At 38.1% G+C, this 13,984-nt stretch overlaps 1 protein-coding gene across 9 annotated transcripts in view; it reads right to left on the reverse strand.

Moving 5' to 3' along the window:
- LOC119485982 (teneurin-3) overlaps positions 1-13,984 on the reverse strand; it is a 387,301-nt gene that overhangs the window by 125,973 nt on the left and 247,344 nt on the right. For all 9 annotated transcript variants that reach the window (XM_037765855.1, XM_037765854.1, XM_037765852.1 and 6 more), the window contains 2 exons: positions 4,826-4,999; positions 498-562 (listed from right to left, as the gene is read on the reverse strand). In XM_037765855.1, the coding sequence (XP_037621783.1) occupies positions 498-562; positions 4,826-4,999 (239 nt within the window). The remainder of the gene's footprint in view (positions 1-497; positions 563-4,825; positions 5,000-13,984) is intronic.

Here is a 13,984-nt window from a genome sequence, read left to right on the forward strand (position 1 = left end):
AAAAATGTAGTGGAAAAAGGATCATGTGAACCATTGTTTTCATTCTGGTGGAGTGATGTTGAAAATCTGATGGTACATCTTGCCAACAATTCAGCACTGTATTATTAAAACCATGTTTCCAAAGAGGATTCCAGCTACGATTTAACCATTAAATCATATTAGCTTACACATCACCTATAGCACATCCTGGAACACAGCGGATGAATAAGGCCTGGAGAAAGGAAAACCCTAGCAGTGTGGTTATCTGATGGGCTCATACCACAGAGTGAAAACCAACACATGCCGCAACAAGAGAACAAGAACGATCGGTACAGAGAGAGCTAGAGAGGCACGGAAACTGGACAAGATTGGAGGAGCGATGAGGTGGGACTTACAATGGACAAAGCAGAAATAAAAGTCTCATTTGTCATCCTGCACCTGGGCCAAACTAACCCTTCAGTCTCATGTGTGTACATGTATTCACAGCACTGTGTGTGTGTGTGTGTGTGTGGTCTTACCTATGCAATAACAGAGCAGGACAGAGAGCAGTACAGATAGTCCTACTGCACTGAGGGCTGTACACCTGAGGAAAAGAACAAAACAAAAAGATTGTTGTGTTGCTGTCACCTTCTTCAGTATTGGCTTTTTGTCTGAAATAACCTTCACAATACAAAGAAAACACTTTCGACATTTATTGTTGCAGCTTCACACAATTGTTTAATTTTTGATGTATGATCAACTCCCACAATACACTCTGTTTGCAAACGATTGTGGCGTCTACATGACGGCCCTTTTCATTCGTTAATGGGGAATTTCACCATATTTCAGTCTTCAATGTTTCCTGTGCAAAATGTTTTAATGTACCTTAGAAAAGGACATTTTTTCCTACCAAGTTCTGACCGTTCTAATCTGTTCCTGCAGTATTCACTGTGAATGCTACACCCCGACAACCCAGGCCCTCATCTCTATAGCGACATGCCAACAACACTACACAATAACTGTGGTCTGTGCGAACCTTTGAGTTGTGGTTAGCAGCGAGCATTTCTGGTTGCGTGCAATTTGCAGACATTATATTGTATGTAACATTGTACAAAAATTGAGGTTGGATAGAAGTAAACAGCTAACATTACATGTACGCACACTATTATTATTGGCCTTGAAACCATGGCAAATGAAATATTTGACATTGATAGATACATTTGACAGTGATAGGTTTGACAAAAAATTACAATAATCAACTACTCACATGCTGCTGTGGGAATTGCTTATTTAGTAACACTTTCTATGACGCTCATGTCTATAATGCATTATAAACATACTTATAAGCAAGGGATAATGTACAGCGAGCCAGTTGTTGTTTTGAAATAAACCCCGACAAGGAAATGCAGGACCCTGACCCGCTAGCTGTACATTATCCTGCTTATCACACGGCTACTTACTTAAGAAATCAATAATTTGACACAAAAATAGTCTTCAGAGTCAGACATCAGAACTTGTCCATAGTAGCGGTCTGTTATAAACAAAATAACAGACTGTAGAATGCCGTGATTGACCAAAATCGAGTATTCAACAAAGCTGTGTAATAATCTGCTTATAGCATTATATAATTATAGTTATAAGCACTCAATGCTTTATATTAATAATCATAACACATTATAAAGCATTTTATAATGATGGTCAAGCCAATGATCAAGTATCATAATAGCTGCTGCTCACTCACTGACATTTTTTTGTTGTTGTTGCAAGGACCAGTGTATTATAATTTCCATATTTGTAATACATTCAAAACTTTTTATCACTGTTATAATGCATTACAATGTCATATTATAAGTGCTCATTGTTTGCTTTAAGCTAAAAAAAGTGATTTTACAATGTTTTGTGTGTTGTTCTTGCAAAGGTTTAATGATATTTTTTTCACTTTACTTAAAGCAAATAATTAGATAGATAGATTCACTTATAAATCACATTATAATGCATTATGATGTGATTATAATGCATTATAAAATATATTATATGTATTTATGTATGCAACTATGGGAATTGTAAGGCATTTTAAGTATGTTTATAATGCATTATAGACATGGGTATCCTAGAAAGTGCTATCACTTATTTCTCAGGGTTCCCCCCCGATGTCACACAGCAAAAATCCCTGGATGCTCTTGTCAGCAGGCTAGCAAAGTCTCACAACCAATTAGATGGCAGCTGGCTGACAATTGACTGCTGCTTTTATGGCTCCAGTTACTGCCAAGATTCAGTCGACTGTTAAATGTAACTCAAACCTGTCTTTGATGTCACATGTCCATGTAACCTGTGCGCGTGACATTGTCTGGCAGGTTCATTGTGGGCAGTGAGTCTCTCCGGTGTGTGTGTGTGTGTGAGAAGTGGCAGCAGGTAGACGTATAGCTGCAGCGAAGTGCATGATGTTAAGGGTGGTTAAGTTACAGTAGTCAGCCGTATAAAGCTCAGGGTGCAGTATATAGCTGTAGCAAGGCCGTGTGTTATGTTCGCTGCTACAGAAGAGAAATAAAGTCCCTGTTCATGCAGCGTTACAAAAGTGACTCTCTTCCGTTCTGCAGCGTAGAGTTGGCCCCGACTACTAAGACTAGTTACCAGGTCTATGTGCTAGCGCATTAATTATGTCCAAAACACCAAAGCAATGTTAATTTGACCATTTTTTTTTTTGTCATATCAAACTACTTCCATTCAGTTTAACCTAGAGCTGTGCTGCCAGGAAGAAATCGTCAGCATTTAGACCCAAAATACAAAATCTCCACTCCAGGATGTTTGATTTACTAGGTCAGAACCCTGGTTGTATGTCTAAGGGTGCTTTTACATTAGTGATCCAGGCTCGAATCCGGGTACACTTGTCCCCAAAGTCCAGTTCCTTTGATTAGTGTAAACGCTCCGAACCGTACTTGGGCACGGTTCGTCGATCCGTACCCGAGTCCACTTGAAAAGGTGGTCTGGAGTCCAAAACACGGACTGCTATTTAAAATGAGTATCGTTAGCAGTTAACGAGTAGTTCTGAAAGATCAGGCTTTTTCCAACGCCGCCGGTCTCCTCCGAAATCTGTAGACATAAAACTGTTTCATATCTATGTCTGTATCTGCGCGCAGCATGCGCCGATCTCATCCTCTGAGCTGCACGGCCGTGGATGATACAGCAGGAGGGCTGGTGAGAGGTTCCTTAAAATATAAAGCGTAGACTCTGCCACTTTTTCACATCAAACTCGGTGAAATAAGAGTTTATTTCAACCAAACCAGAGTTGGTGATTGTTGGAAAGACTAACAACGACGGTATTGGTGAGTTTTATTTTGTTTCTATTCATTTTGAATGAAGTGTTTTATGATGCTCCGCCACTAGAACAGCTGATCTCAACATAAACAAATACACGTGGATGATGACGCAAGTGTACTCGGGTACGGAACAACTTTACTAATGTGAAAGCAGAGAGGGGGGCAATCGTAATCAGGCACGGTACGTATCAATCGTACCTAATGTGAAAACGCCCTTAGTTTTTCTTCTCACTAAACTACAGCAGGGTGACTAGAGGTGTCATTTTCTGAAAGTGACGTACGAAAGTTTGAAAATCACTAGATCGAGGCTAGAGGCTAGGGCGATGACGTATCGGGGTGCGGCATCGCCTTGAATTTTATTACCTGCTAACTGTATATTATTCTGCTTATTACACAACTACTTCCTTAAGAAATCAATAATTTGACACAAAAACGGTATGCCAGAGTCCGACATCAGAACTATGAAAAATAAGACAAAGGAGTGATGAAAGATAAAAGAAAGAAAGGAAAACTGTGTGGAAAAGGGAGCCAAAGGCAGGAAGGACATAAATAACAAATGTTGAACAAAGAATACTGAGAATGTGCGTCTACCATTGTGTATGTGTATATACATACCGTATACAGCATTCTGATTATATAAAAAGCTGGCTGAATATACTGTACTGAATTCTCTTTTTTTCCCATTGTGCACTGAGTGGATGGATTTCACAGTGTTGTCAGCTTTGCAGTATGTCCTTGTGACATTCAGGGATATCACCCTGATTGTGTGTGTTTGTGTCAAGACTGAGCAGAAAGGGATCTGAATTTTCCTCCCTCTACTCTCTGAAGAAGAGTATTTAGAAACACTGACCTCTTATGTGCTGACAAGCTTCTGGAAAGCCTATTCTTAATTGCAAACAAGAAACTTTTCGCTGTGTCAGAGGAAAGACGTTTTATGTGGTTGGTAATGTAGCAGTCGAAAGGAGTGCCTTCTGTTTAATTTGATGTTACATGTATGGTGTGTTTTTTCTACTTAATTCAAGCTACGCAGTGACATCTGGAGCATGTACCCAGGTAACCAAACTGTCCTGACCCTAATATCGGCCAAAAATCGAGTTCGTTGGATTGACACGATTATGCCAGACTCCCAATGAATGATGTACAAGAATCATCTTAAGCAGACTGGTCCCATTCCAAATACTTACGTACATCGAGTCAAGCCCAAATTGCCCGTCCATAACTTAAAAACTTCGTCAAATCTGTTGGAAATTTATTTTAACTTCATCTCCCTTTGTGACTGGAAGGTAGACTACTGTCCCAGCCATTGCTATTTGTCAGAAATTATAATGTATACCCAAAGGAATTGCACAGAAGAAAGGGCCATCACCACTGACAACTCCTACCCACCACTGATTATGCTTCTGTTGTGTCATAATGTGATTTTCTTTTAAAGCAACAGACAAATGAGTCCCAATAATTACCCCATCACAGCTACAAAATGGTTCTATATGAGACGGATACGGCAACAAATCAACAGGACCTTGGTTTCTTATGGCTCATTTCCATCTTACCTCCATGAGCAGTACTTGGAGGATTTCTTGAACTTGAAGGCAGAGCGGGACAGGGTGTTCCTCGGCAACGGCCTGGTGGGTGGGGAGTACACGGAGCCTGTTGCCATAGTGTAGCCAGGAGTTGCCGTGGAGAAGAGGGGGGTGGTGCCTGTACCTGTCTTAAAGAGGAAGTGCCTGGAGGACGAGACAAGATAGAGAGGGAGAGATTAGTTGTGGTACATTAGTAGAGGACATTGACTTTGTTCACATACACTGAACATGATCTGCAGTCCACAGTTGTCACACACTGCCCCCGGTGGCTTATGAGACTACGTCATTTTCTCTTTGTTTCAAAGAGTGATGCCCCGAGGATGATTCATTAAATCATATTATTCAACAAAATTCATAATCATTGTGATAATTCTTAATTACTTTTGATGGCCAAATGCCTTTTTGAGCTTATGTACCAACATAATTTAGGACCCCTTTTTCATTAATATATATACAGTATATATTGCTGATTTAATTAATACTAATTGTATTGATATTAATAATTATCTTTATTATTTGATAATAACGAGACCAGCTCCTACGTGCGTCCCCAACATACAACAGTGTTTTGTCTTTGTATAGACCACAATGGTTGGGGACTCTCATAATCTCCCACAAGTCACAGTCACAATGCGCTCTCATACTGTGTGCACAGTGGGGTGACAAAGCTTTATTATGCTCATTAACCTGATTAATGTAGCCTGTGACATGCATTTATTTTGTCCCATTCTACATCTCTTAACTTGAGCATAACCACAACGTCTGCCACTAGTCCTGAACTCATTTAAAATCCATAATTCATCCACTATTAATTCTTGTGAAAAGTAAAATACAGCTACAATGTTAACAATATTTGTCAGGAATTAGGGTGATTGCTTTAAACACATAAGAGTTGGAGGCCTCATCTCTCATCAAGGAATTACTGAAACATGAAAATCTCTAATATCTTCATGTGTTATCACTCCACTGGAACAAGCCAACCAAAGGACAATGGACTAAAGACACATTACATTTACACCGCTGTCCACATGGAAGCCAAAGAAGTTCTTCTTTACTTCTGAAAAAAGCTGTCTTTGGAAGTTTCCACATGAACATTTCAAAGAGGAAATCACTGTGCACATACATGTACGGCTGCAGTAATTACCAAGGTCACAATGTCTAATTAATGACTGAACCCCGGCTAACGAGCATCTGTAATTACAATCAGACTGCTCTCTAACAAGGCTGTGTGATTAACAATTAGAACCTATTATAACAAGGGTCCTTCAATTAATACCTGCCTCCAGGCAAGATGTGAAGAGACAGATAGAAAAAAGAAGACAGGAGTTTAAGGAAGAGAGACTGAATAAATGGAGAAAGAGAAGGGTAACAGAACTACACAGAGAGAAAGACAGGGCCGGACTCGGAACATAATTCAGGCCAGGGAATCTGACGTCATCTCCACACGGTCATAGCCCACGTAGACTGTACCAGTATTTTTTTTTTCTGCTCGGTGGGGCACGTTGTACATTTTAAAGTTAAATGCATCAATTAAGAGCAAAATTAAGAGGCTAGATCTATGAAGAACTGTGTGCTCTTGTAAACAATTTTGTGAAGCAGTGGTGGAACGTACATTTACTCAAGTACTGTACTTACAATTTTGAGGTACTTCCATTTTATGTAAATTCATATTTCTACTCTACTACATTTCAGAGGGAAACAATGCAATATTAGTTAGGCTACTAGTTTGTTTTGCAGAGTTCAGATTCTTAATACAATGATTTACCCATTACATTTTACATTTTTAACACTGGCCTGAGGCACTCCGGCTCAATCAGCTGGGAAATTCGCCCAGCGCTCCTGATAGCCAGTCCGGGCCACGGAGAGAACGACACTGAGCATTACTGGGTTTGCTACGGGAGTTCTATAGTAGTTAAAGTTAAATCAAACATATTGTTAAGCATTTAACCAAAAGTATGAGATGTACTCAGTCACACAAGCCGAACAACAACCCGAGACAACAAGAGGAGATGCTGGATTTCACATAATTTGGGATGACATGAAGAGGTCACTTCATAAACTCTGTTCTTTATTGGAGGTGCAAATCTGGCAGGAGGGAGGTAGAGCGGGTTGTCTATTAATCGGAAGGTCGGCGGTTTGATCCCTGGCTACTCCAGTCCGCATATCCAAGTGTCCTTGGGCGAGATATTGAACCCCAAATTGCTCCCGAAGGCTGTGTCATCAGTGTGTGAATGATTAGATCCTGATGGACAGGTTGGCATCTTGCATGGCAGCCTCTGCCATCAGTGTATGAATGTGTGTGTGAATGGGTGAAGCACTTTGAGTTGTTGGAAGACTAGAAAGGCGCTATATAAATACATATATAAGTCCATTTACCAATCTCAGGTCAGAAATTCCCTACATTGCAATGCTGACTATATCAAATTATGGCAACATTAAATGATTAGATTCAACGGCCACATAAATGAAAAAAAATGAGTAAGTGCAATATTTCTGAATGGACTTTGACTTTGACTTAGTTTGATATACTGTAGAGTATTTTGCCTTTGGTAGCTAATTGAAAACACATTTTTCATTCTATCAATTTATCAATCTGACATGAGCCTTTGGGAGATTAACAAGAATCTACCTGATGTGATGATCACCAGTTAAAGGTCAGAGAAAACCCATTAGTGGTAAGTTTTCACTTTAAGTGGAGTGCTGTGGTGCTCAGTCCTGCTCCTCAGGGCCCACAACACTGCTGCTTTCATATCTGCTAATGCCATACCTGGTGTGTAAGCCAGTCCCTGACTGGATGGTCAAAGTTAACAACTATAGCAGGACTCTGGGAGACTATTCACCTGGCAATAACATGCATCTCAGGGGATAAGGGCTTATAATGCTTGACCACATCCAACTGCAGGTATAAATGCACCCAACATGGTTCTATGGGTGGATTGTGCTTCAAAAAGAAAATGCAAATGAGTGTGTGTTTCCATTAACTATGGTTTGTGGAGACGCAGATATTGCTCCAAGGACGCAACAAGTTAACATAATCAAAAGAGTACCATACCTCTTCTTTTCTCGCCTAATACAGCATTTATGTTACTTTAATGGAGGAATTTGTTCCCTTTGTCTAAGTGCTTGAAAATTAAAAACTACAAATAATTGTTGTACTGAAAGGGAGGTGTATTTGTTTGTTTCTGCGTGTGCACATGGGTACATTTTTTTATGCCTGCCGCATCATTATTTATCACCATATCAAACTGCCTCATCCCTCTGTGGAGTGTGACTTAAAAATAGTCACATTTTATTGCTTTCATTCAGCGGGAGAGAGGATGAGACAGAGGCCAGGCGTGGCCACTAGACTACACACATAGGAAGAGAGAGACATGTCAGATGGTGATGGAAATTAAATGACTTTTCAGAAATGTTAAACTGCGTATATTTAACAAGTTTGTATATAAAAAAGAAAATTCAATTAACAAAAAAACCCCACCTAAACTTCAGCTTGTTTTGTCAGGAAATATCTGTCACTGCTATCAGCCGAATTAAAAATAGGCTTTTTTAATTCTAATGCAATCTGACAACAATGGTGGTCTCCCTTGAGAAACTAACATGATTTTCCTCTAGCTTTCACTCTTGTTTTTCTATTTTTGCACCGCTTCCTTTTATCACCAACATCATTTTCATATCAGTTAATTATGAAGTTATTATCTTGGGTTGTGAGACTGAACACTTTGAGAAAAGGATAGAAAATTGTGATACCAATAAACCACTACAATATCTGAAAATACAGCTGCAAATGTAATTCAACCAACCACAGGATATGAGCCAAAACAGAAGGGTTCATGGGTAGATGAACATGATGTTGACATACATGTTTTAGGGCACCCTCACAAGCCGTATAGTCAGTTTGTCTAGTCTGAATCAGAATAAAGTTGATACTTTTGGTTAATTTTCTATTTAGCCTGGTTCGATTTCACAGTGCACAAATCAAAGCGGAACAAACAAACACGGGACTTTCACCCAGGAAACCGATGTTCATGTCCCATGTGAAACTAACTGTGAGTCACGTGACTCGTTAGTCAGTCGAGGTATTATCAATCACGACCTTTTCCTAACCTTAGGTAAGTAGTTTTGTTGCCTAAACCTAACTTCCTGTGAACACGGAAGTTTATTTTGAAAAGACACTTTATGCAACGAGCGTACATTGACACACCATGCCTGACACATGCAAAACTGGCATGAGGGGTACCTCGAGCGTCATACTTGGACTCCTAGGGTATTTAACAAATTGGGAGAGGGAATGTGTTGAAACTAACTTTGCACCGGCATATATGTTTCACATGCTTACAGTGTACAGTATGAACCGGTACGGCCCCTCAAGACCTCTGGCACGAGTCTGTTAGATGTTCCAAAGTGCAGGACTCAAACCTTTAGTGAATCAGATTTTAGCTATTGGAACAGTCAATAGAAAACACAACAAGGCCTGTGATTAAGAATGTTTTATAGACATTATTTACATTATTTTATTCACTTATTTTATTGCATTTAAGTTGACAAATTATATTGTATTTTATTAATCTAATTTTTATTATAGCTTTTAATTATATTTTATTACATTTGTATCATTTTATTGTCTCGTATGCATTGGTTTCAAATTGTCAAATTGTTAAATTGTTTAATTATTTTAGTCTTTTCTGTTGTTCTCACGGTTCACACTTGTTCTGTCATATTTTCGGCTTGTCAGTCATCTGTAAAGCACTTTGAACTGCACTAACCTGTATAAAAGGTGCAATACAACAAAGTTTAATTGAATGATTGAGCTGATAGGCAACATCTGTCATGAACACGATGGAATTAATTATGGATGGTCATATTCAGCAGTATCTTCTTGTGTTCTTTGTTAGTACACCAGAGAAACAGGCACATTCATCATGTTTAGCTGAAATTACATGGACATGAATCTGATTTGTTTTTAACAACATCTGCCATCAAGAAGAATTGCAAGTTACCAATTCTCTCATATATTTATGAGTCAAAAATAAATAGTGATGCCTTAGTTTTCCACTCAGCTAAGACACATTTGGAAGATACAGCTGAATCCTTGCAATGTTTAGATGTAATTTGCATGAAACTAGAAACCTTTTTAAGGAAGTAAATCAACAATCAGCAGCTTTAATTAAAGAATATGAGTCCTGGTATTTCCATCATCTCCACTGCAAGTTATAGTCATATCAATCCAGCTGTTGAATGTGGGCTGGAGACGGTGTTTCTTGTGAGATTAGAGACATAAGGTTTTCATAATGCTGCTGCTCTGGGACATACCAGGACTGGGAAAAACACACAGTTGGGCTGCGGATAGCAGACTAATTAGTCGACATGTCTGTTGTGAGTGTTTTAGTGCAAGTCAATTACAGCAGACAGACAGAGCGAGGATAATCAAGTGTAAAATGACCAGTGTAACCAGTGTGCTTAGCTGAAAGTAGCATGTTTTCAACCATAACTAATCTGGTAGTCCGCTAATAATAGCAGAAACTGCATTTACATTACATTAACATATTTACACTGGGCCTTTTTAGTGTCTTTGACAATAGGGGCGACACAATGAGGCTGAGGTCGCATGTGTTTAAGTGTGACATAAAGTGACAAAAGTGAAAACAGAGACAGGTTACGGATCCTCGGGAAGAAAATGACTGTGACTAATGTGCGGATAGCAGATGTTGGATATACAGTACTGTAGCTGGCATGTCTAACACTGTGACAATAGCCGGTGAACAACAGCTTTCTCCATACATTCACACACACACACACACACAATTGCTGGATAAAGGAATCATTTAATTTACAATTCACCATTTAATTGCTCATTCTCTTCATGCATAAAACCATGCAAACAGCCACACAGACCTATAAAAATGAGAGCCTCTGATTTGTGTCTGGTAAACGTCCATCATACATAATGTCCTGTCAAGAAAACAGTGAGTTTACAGCGTACCATAACATTTAACTGGATTCTTGAAATATTGACGTATTTGTTTATTCGCATTTTTGCATTCTTGTTTCCACTACAGCGGAGTACTGAATGTGTGAATAGTATTAAACACATTCTGATGTATTTTGGAAGTCCTTTTTATTCCATTTAACGAAAAAAGCTTACAATATCCATCACCCACCCCAAATTTCATAAAAACTCCACAATGTTGTCAATCTGCTGTTTTTCTCCTTCAAATTTCTCTTAAGAAGGGGATTAAAGATGTCTTAAAGGTGTTGGCACAAGCATCTCCAACAGAATTCAATAAGGTAAGTGAGTGGTTCTCAAAGTCCAGCAGGAATGAGGAAAAGTTGCCATGGTAATGTTGTTAGTCCTCAGCACTAGCCACTGTTATTGCTATTGGTGTTTAATACCGAGCGGTTATTAAAATGCTTGGCAAAAGTCGGAGAAGAAATAGCCAAACTGAACTGAGGGGGAGAAATATGTGCTTTTAGATGAATCTATCAAAAGAAAACAGATATTCTAAAATAGATATGATCCAGAAGTTTCATCCTGTCAAGGTAACAATGCAGTGGCAAGATTAACATGCCAAAAATAATTGCATGAATGGACTAATGAATGAATGAATGAATGAATGAATGAATCATCCCTTTAGTGTTGACAAGGTACTATAGAAGAAACCTTGAGGTTTATTTTGAGTTTGCAAATCCTATATAAATTACACTTGACATTATCTTGTTTGACTCTGTAATTCTAATCGAAATATAACTCTAAATGTATTCATATAGCCTAACGATATCATCATTAATTTGTATTGGCCATTGATGCTATTGTATAACACTACAATATCAATAAAAACATCTAAACTGAAAAACAACCTAAATCACACCCAGCCTTATATAGTATCACTGGGGTGTTAATCATGGTGATTTAATATTGTCATGGATGTGCAGATTGACTGCTGTGTGCTGCTATCAGTGTGTCAGTTTGACCGAGCCACACACACAGAGCAGAGAGGTCAGGAAGTCTGCCCTTCAGCTGTAGTCATTCAAAATCCAGCAATGCAGCACCTTCCCACAGGGGTGTCCAGAGGTGTGGTTATGTTTATTTTTGCGTTAGAATGTAGCAATCAGAAAATAACGATTTATTTCTCTGATTCTGCTTTGTTCTCACTAACGCCACTCCCTCTCTTCATTCACTCTATAGCTCGCTATATATACATCACGGCTCTCTCTCTCTCCCTCCCTTGCTCACTCGTTGAGCCGATGAAAAGTGGTCCATTTTGAATGCCGTGTGTTTACAAACAGCAACTGACAATGGTTGCATATAATATATCTTTAAATGTATGCTTTATATTTGTGGCATACACTTTTTGGAGAACTGCTAAAGAAAATATTTATTCCAGATTTATAAAAAATATATACATGTCAAAATGATAAAGGAATACTATTAATATTTAGCCTTGCTCTTAGTTTTATATCAAAACATTAGTACAAGGGGTCACTATTGCCATATACTATTTTTACGATATAGCTTGATTTCAGTACCAAATACTGCAGCTTTGTGTGTGTGTGTGTGTGCGCGTCTGTGTGCGTCTGTGAGATTGACGATCAACACCTGCTCAATTCAGTGACCAGTTGTGCCGGGTGTCCCTTGACATAACAAGTGAACACACATGAATGTGTGTGTGTGTGTGTGTGTGTGTGTGTGTGTGTGTGTGTGAGATTGTCAGACAGTACGAGATGTGTCTTTGAGAGAGAGTGTGTGTGTGTGTGTGTGTGTGTCAATGGAAGGATTACCACCTCTAAATGAGGACATTCACACTCTCCTGTCATAACTCACCCCATTCTCTCCTGCTTTCATCTCTTGGGGACCTAATAAATGCCCATAACACACCTCTTTACTGTCTCTGTCTGTGTTTCTATCTACACCTTGATGTTCTGTCACTCACAATACCAGCTGTAGCTGATAAACAATATAATGCTGCCAATATGAATCATTCACATTGTGTATACACAGTGTATAGACATCTATATATATGTACATACAGTACATAACCATCCAGTCTATGTATATCCATTTAGTATTTAGTTTTTTGCAATATTTGTGTAGTTTACAACTTACAGAACACTTGACTTGTATATAGATGTCTTATTTTATTGTTTATTATTGGTGATTTTTGTTTACATTTATTTATAAAACATTAATAAATACACCTATTTCTTATTCTTCTAATTAAAATTGTTTACTAATTATTAGTAATACTACAATTTATGTTACTTCATCATTAGTTTCTGCAATATGAAATATTAGTTTACAAATATACAAAGTAACTGTGTTACAAAGTATTTATTAACCATTTAGCAAATTATTATAATCATCATTTGCAACTTTATAATAGCTATACAAAAAATGTTGAAAATGTGAATGTCAGTGTTTCACAATTCAACAAAAAAAAGAATACATTATTTGATATTTTTTCAAGTGCTGTCTTCTATCAACGTTGAAAGCATATAATTTGTGTTTAAAAAAAAATCTAGGCTGTACAAGTGCTCAATCGTCTTTCGGAAAAATGCGGTAAACACACATTTTCTTTATTGTCTTTAGAGAAACAGCAACTCATTTTGAATAGATTTTACTTTCGAGATATATATATATATATATATAGGTACTTTTCTCTGTTTCCAGAAAGCATCACCCCAGATTCTTTCAATACATGAATAAATAGATGTTTGGGATGTGGAGCAGTGGGGGATATTGTATCTGTGTGATGGCAATATCCTGGAAGCAATATATGAATTGATGTCTTCCCATCACTACATAGTCAATATAATATTTGATTGAATGCTGTATTTTTATGTGCAAAAGATACACCTTTTAGTATAAAAAGTCAAATTGGACAGAAGACAGATATAATATATTAATACAGTATATATCTATAATCTTTTATCTCATTATGGAAACACTGTGGAACATCAAAAGTCAGCAACAGTTCTCTATGTTGAATTAAAAGACTGTTGACAACGTGCCTGCAGCACCTGTTCTGTGCTAATATTTTTCAGAACATGTTAAATTTTATAAGCTTTCACACTGCAAATAAAGACATCAACCAATCACGTTGTGCCGAATGGACATATTCAAAAAGTGTAGCT

Source organism: Sebastes umbrosus, chromosome 3 (assembly GCF_015220745.1).
Source record: "Sebastes umbrosus isolate fSebUmb1 chromosome 3, fSebUmb1.pri, whole genome shotgun sequence".
In the NCBI taxonomy this organism is placed as follows: Eukaryota; Metazoa; Chordata; class Actinopteri; order Perciformes; family Sebastidae; genus Sebastes; species Sebastes umbrosus.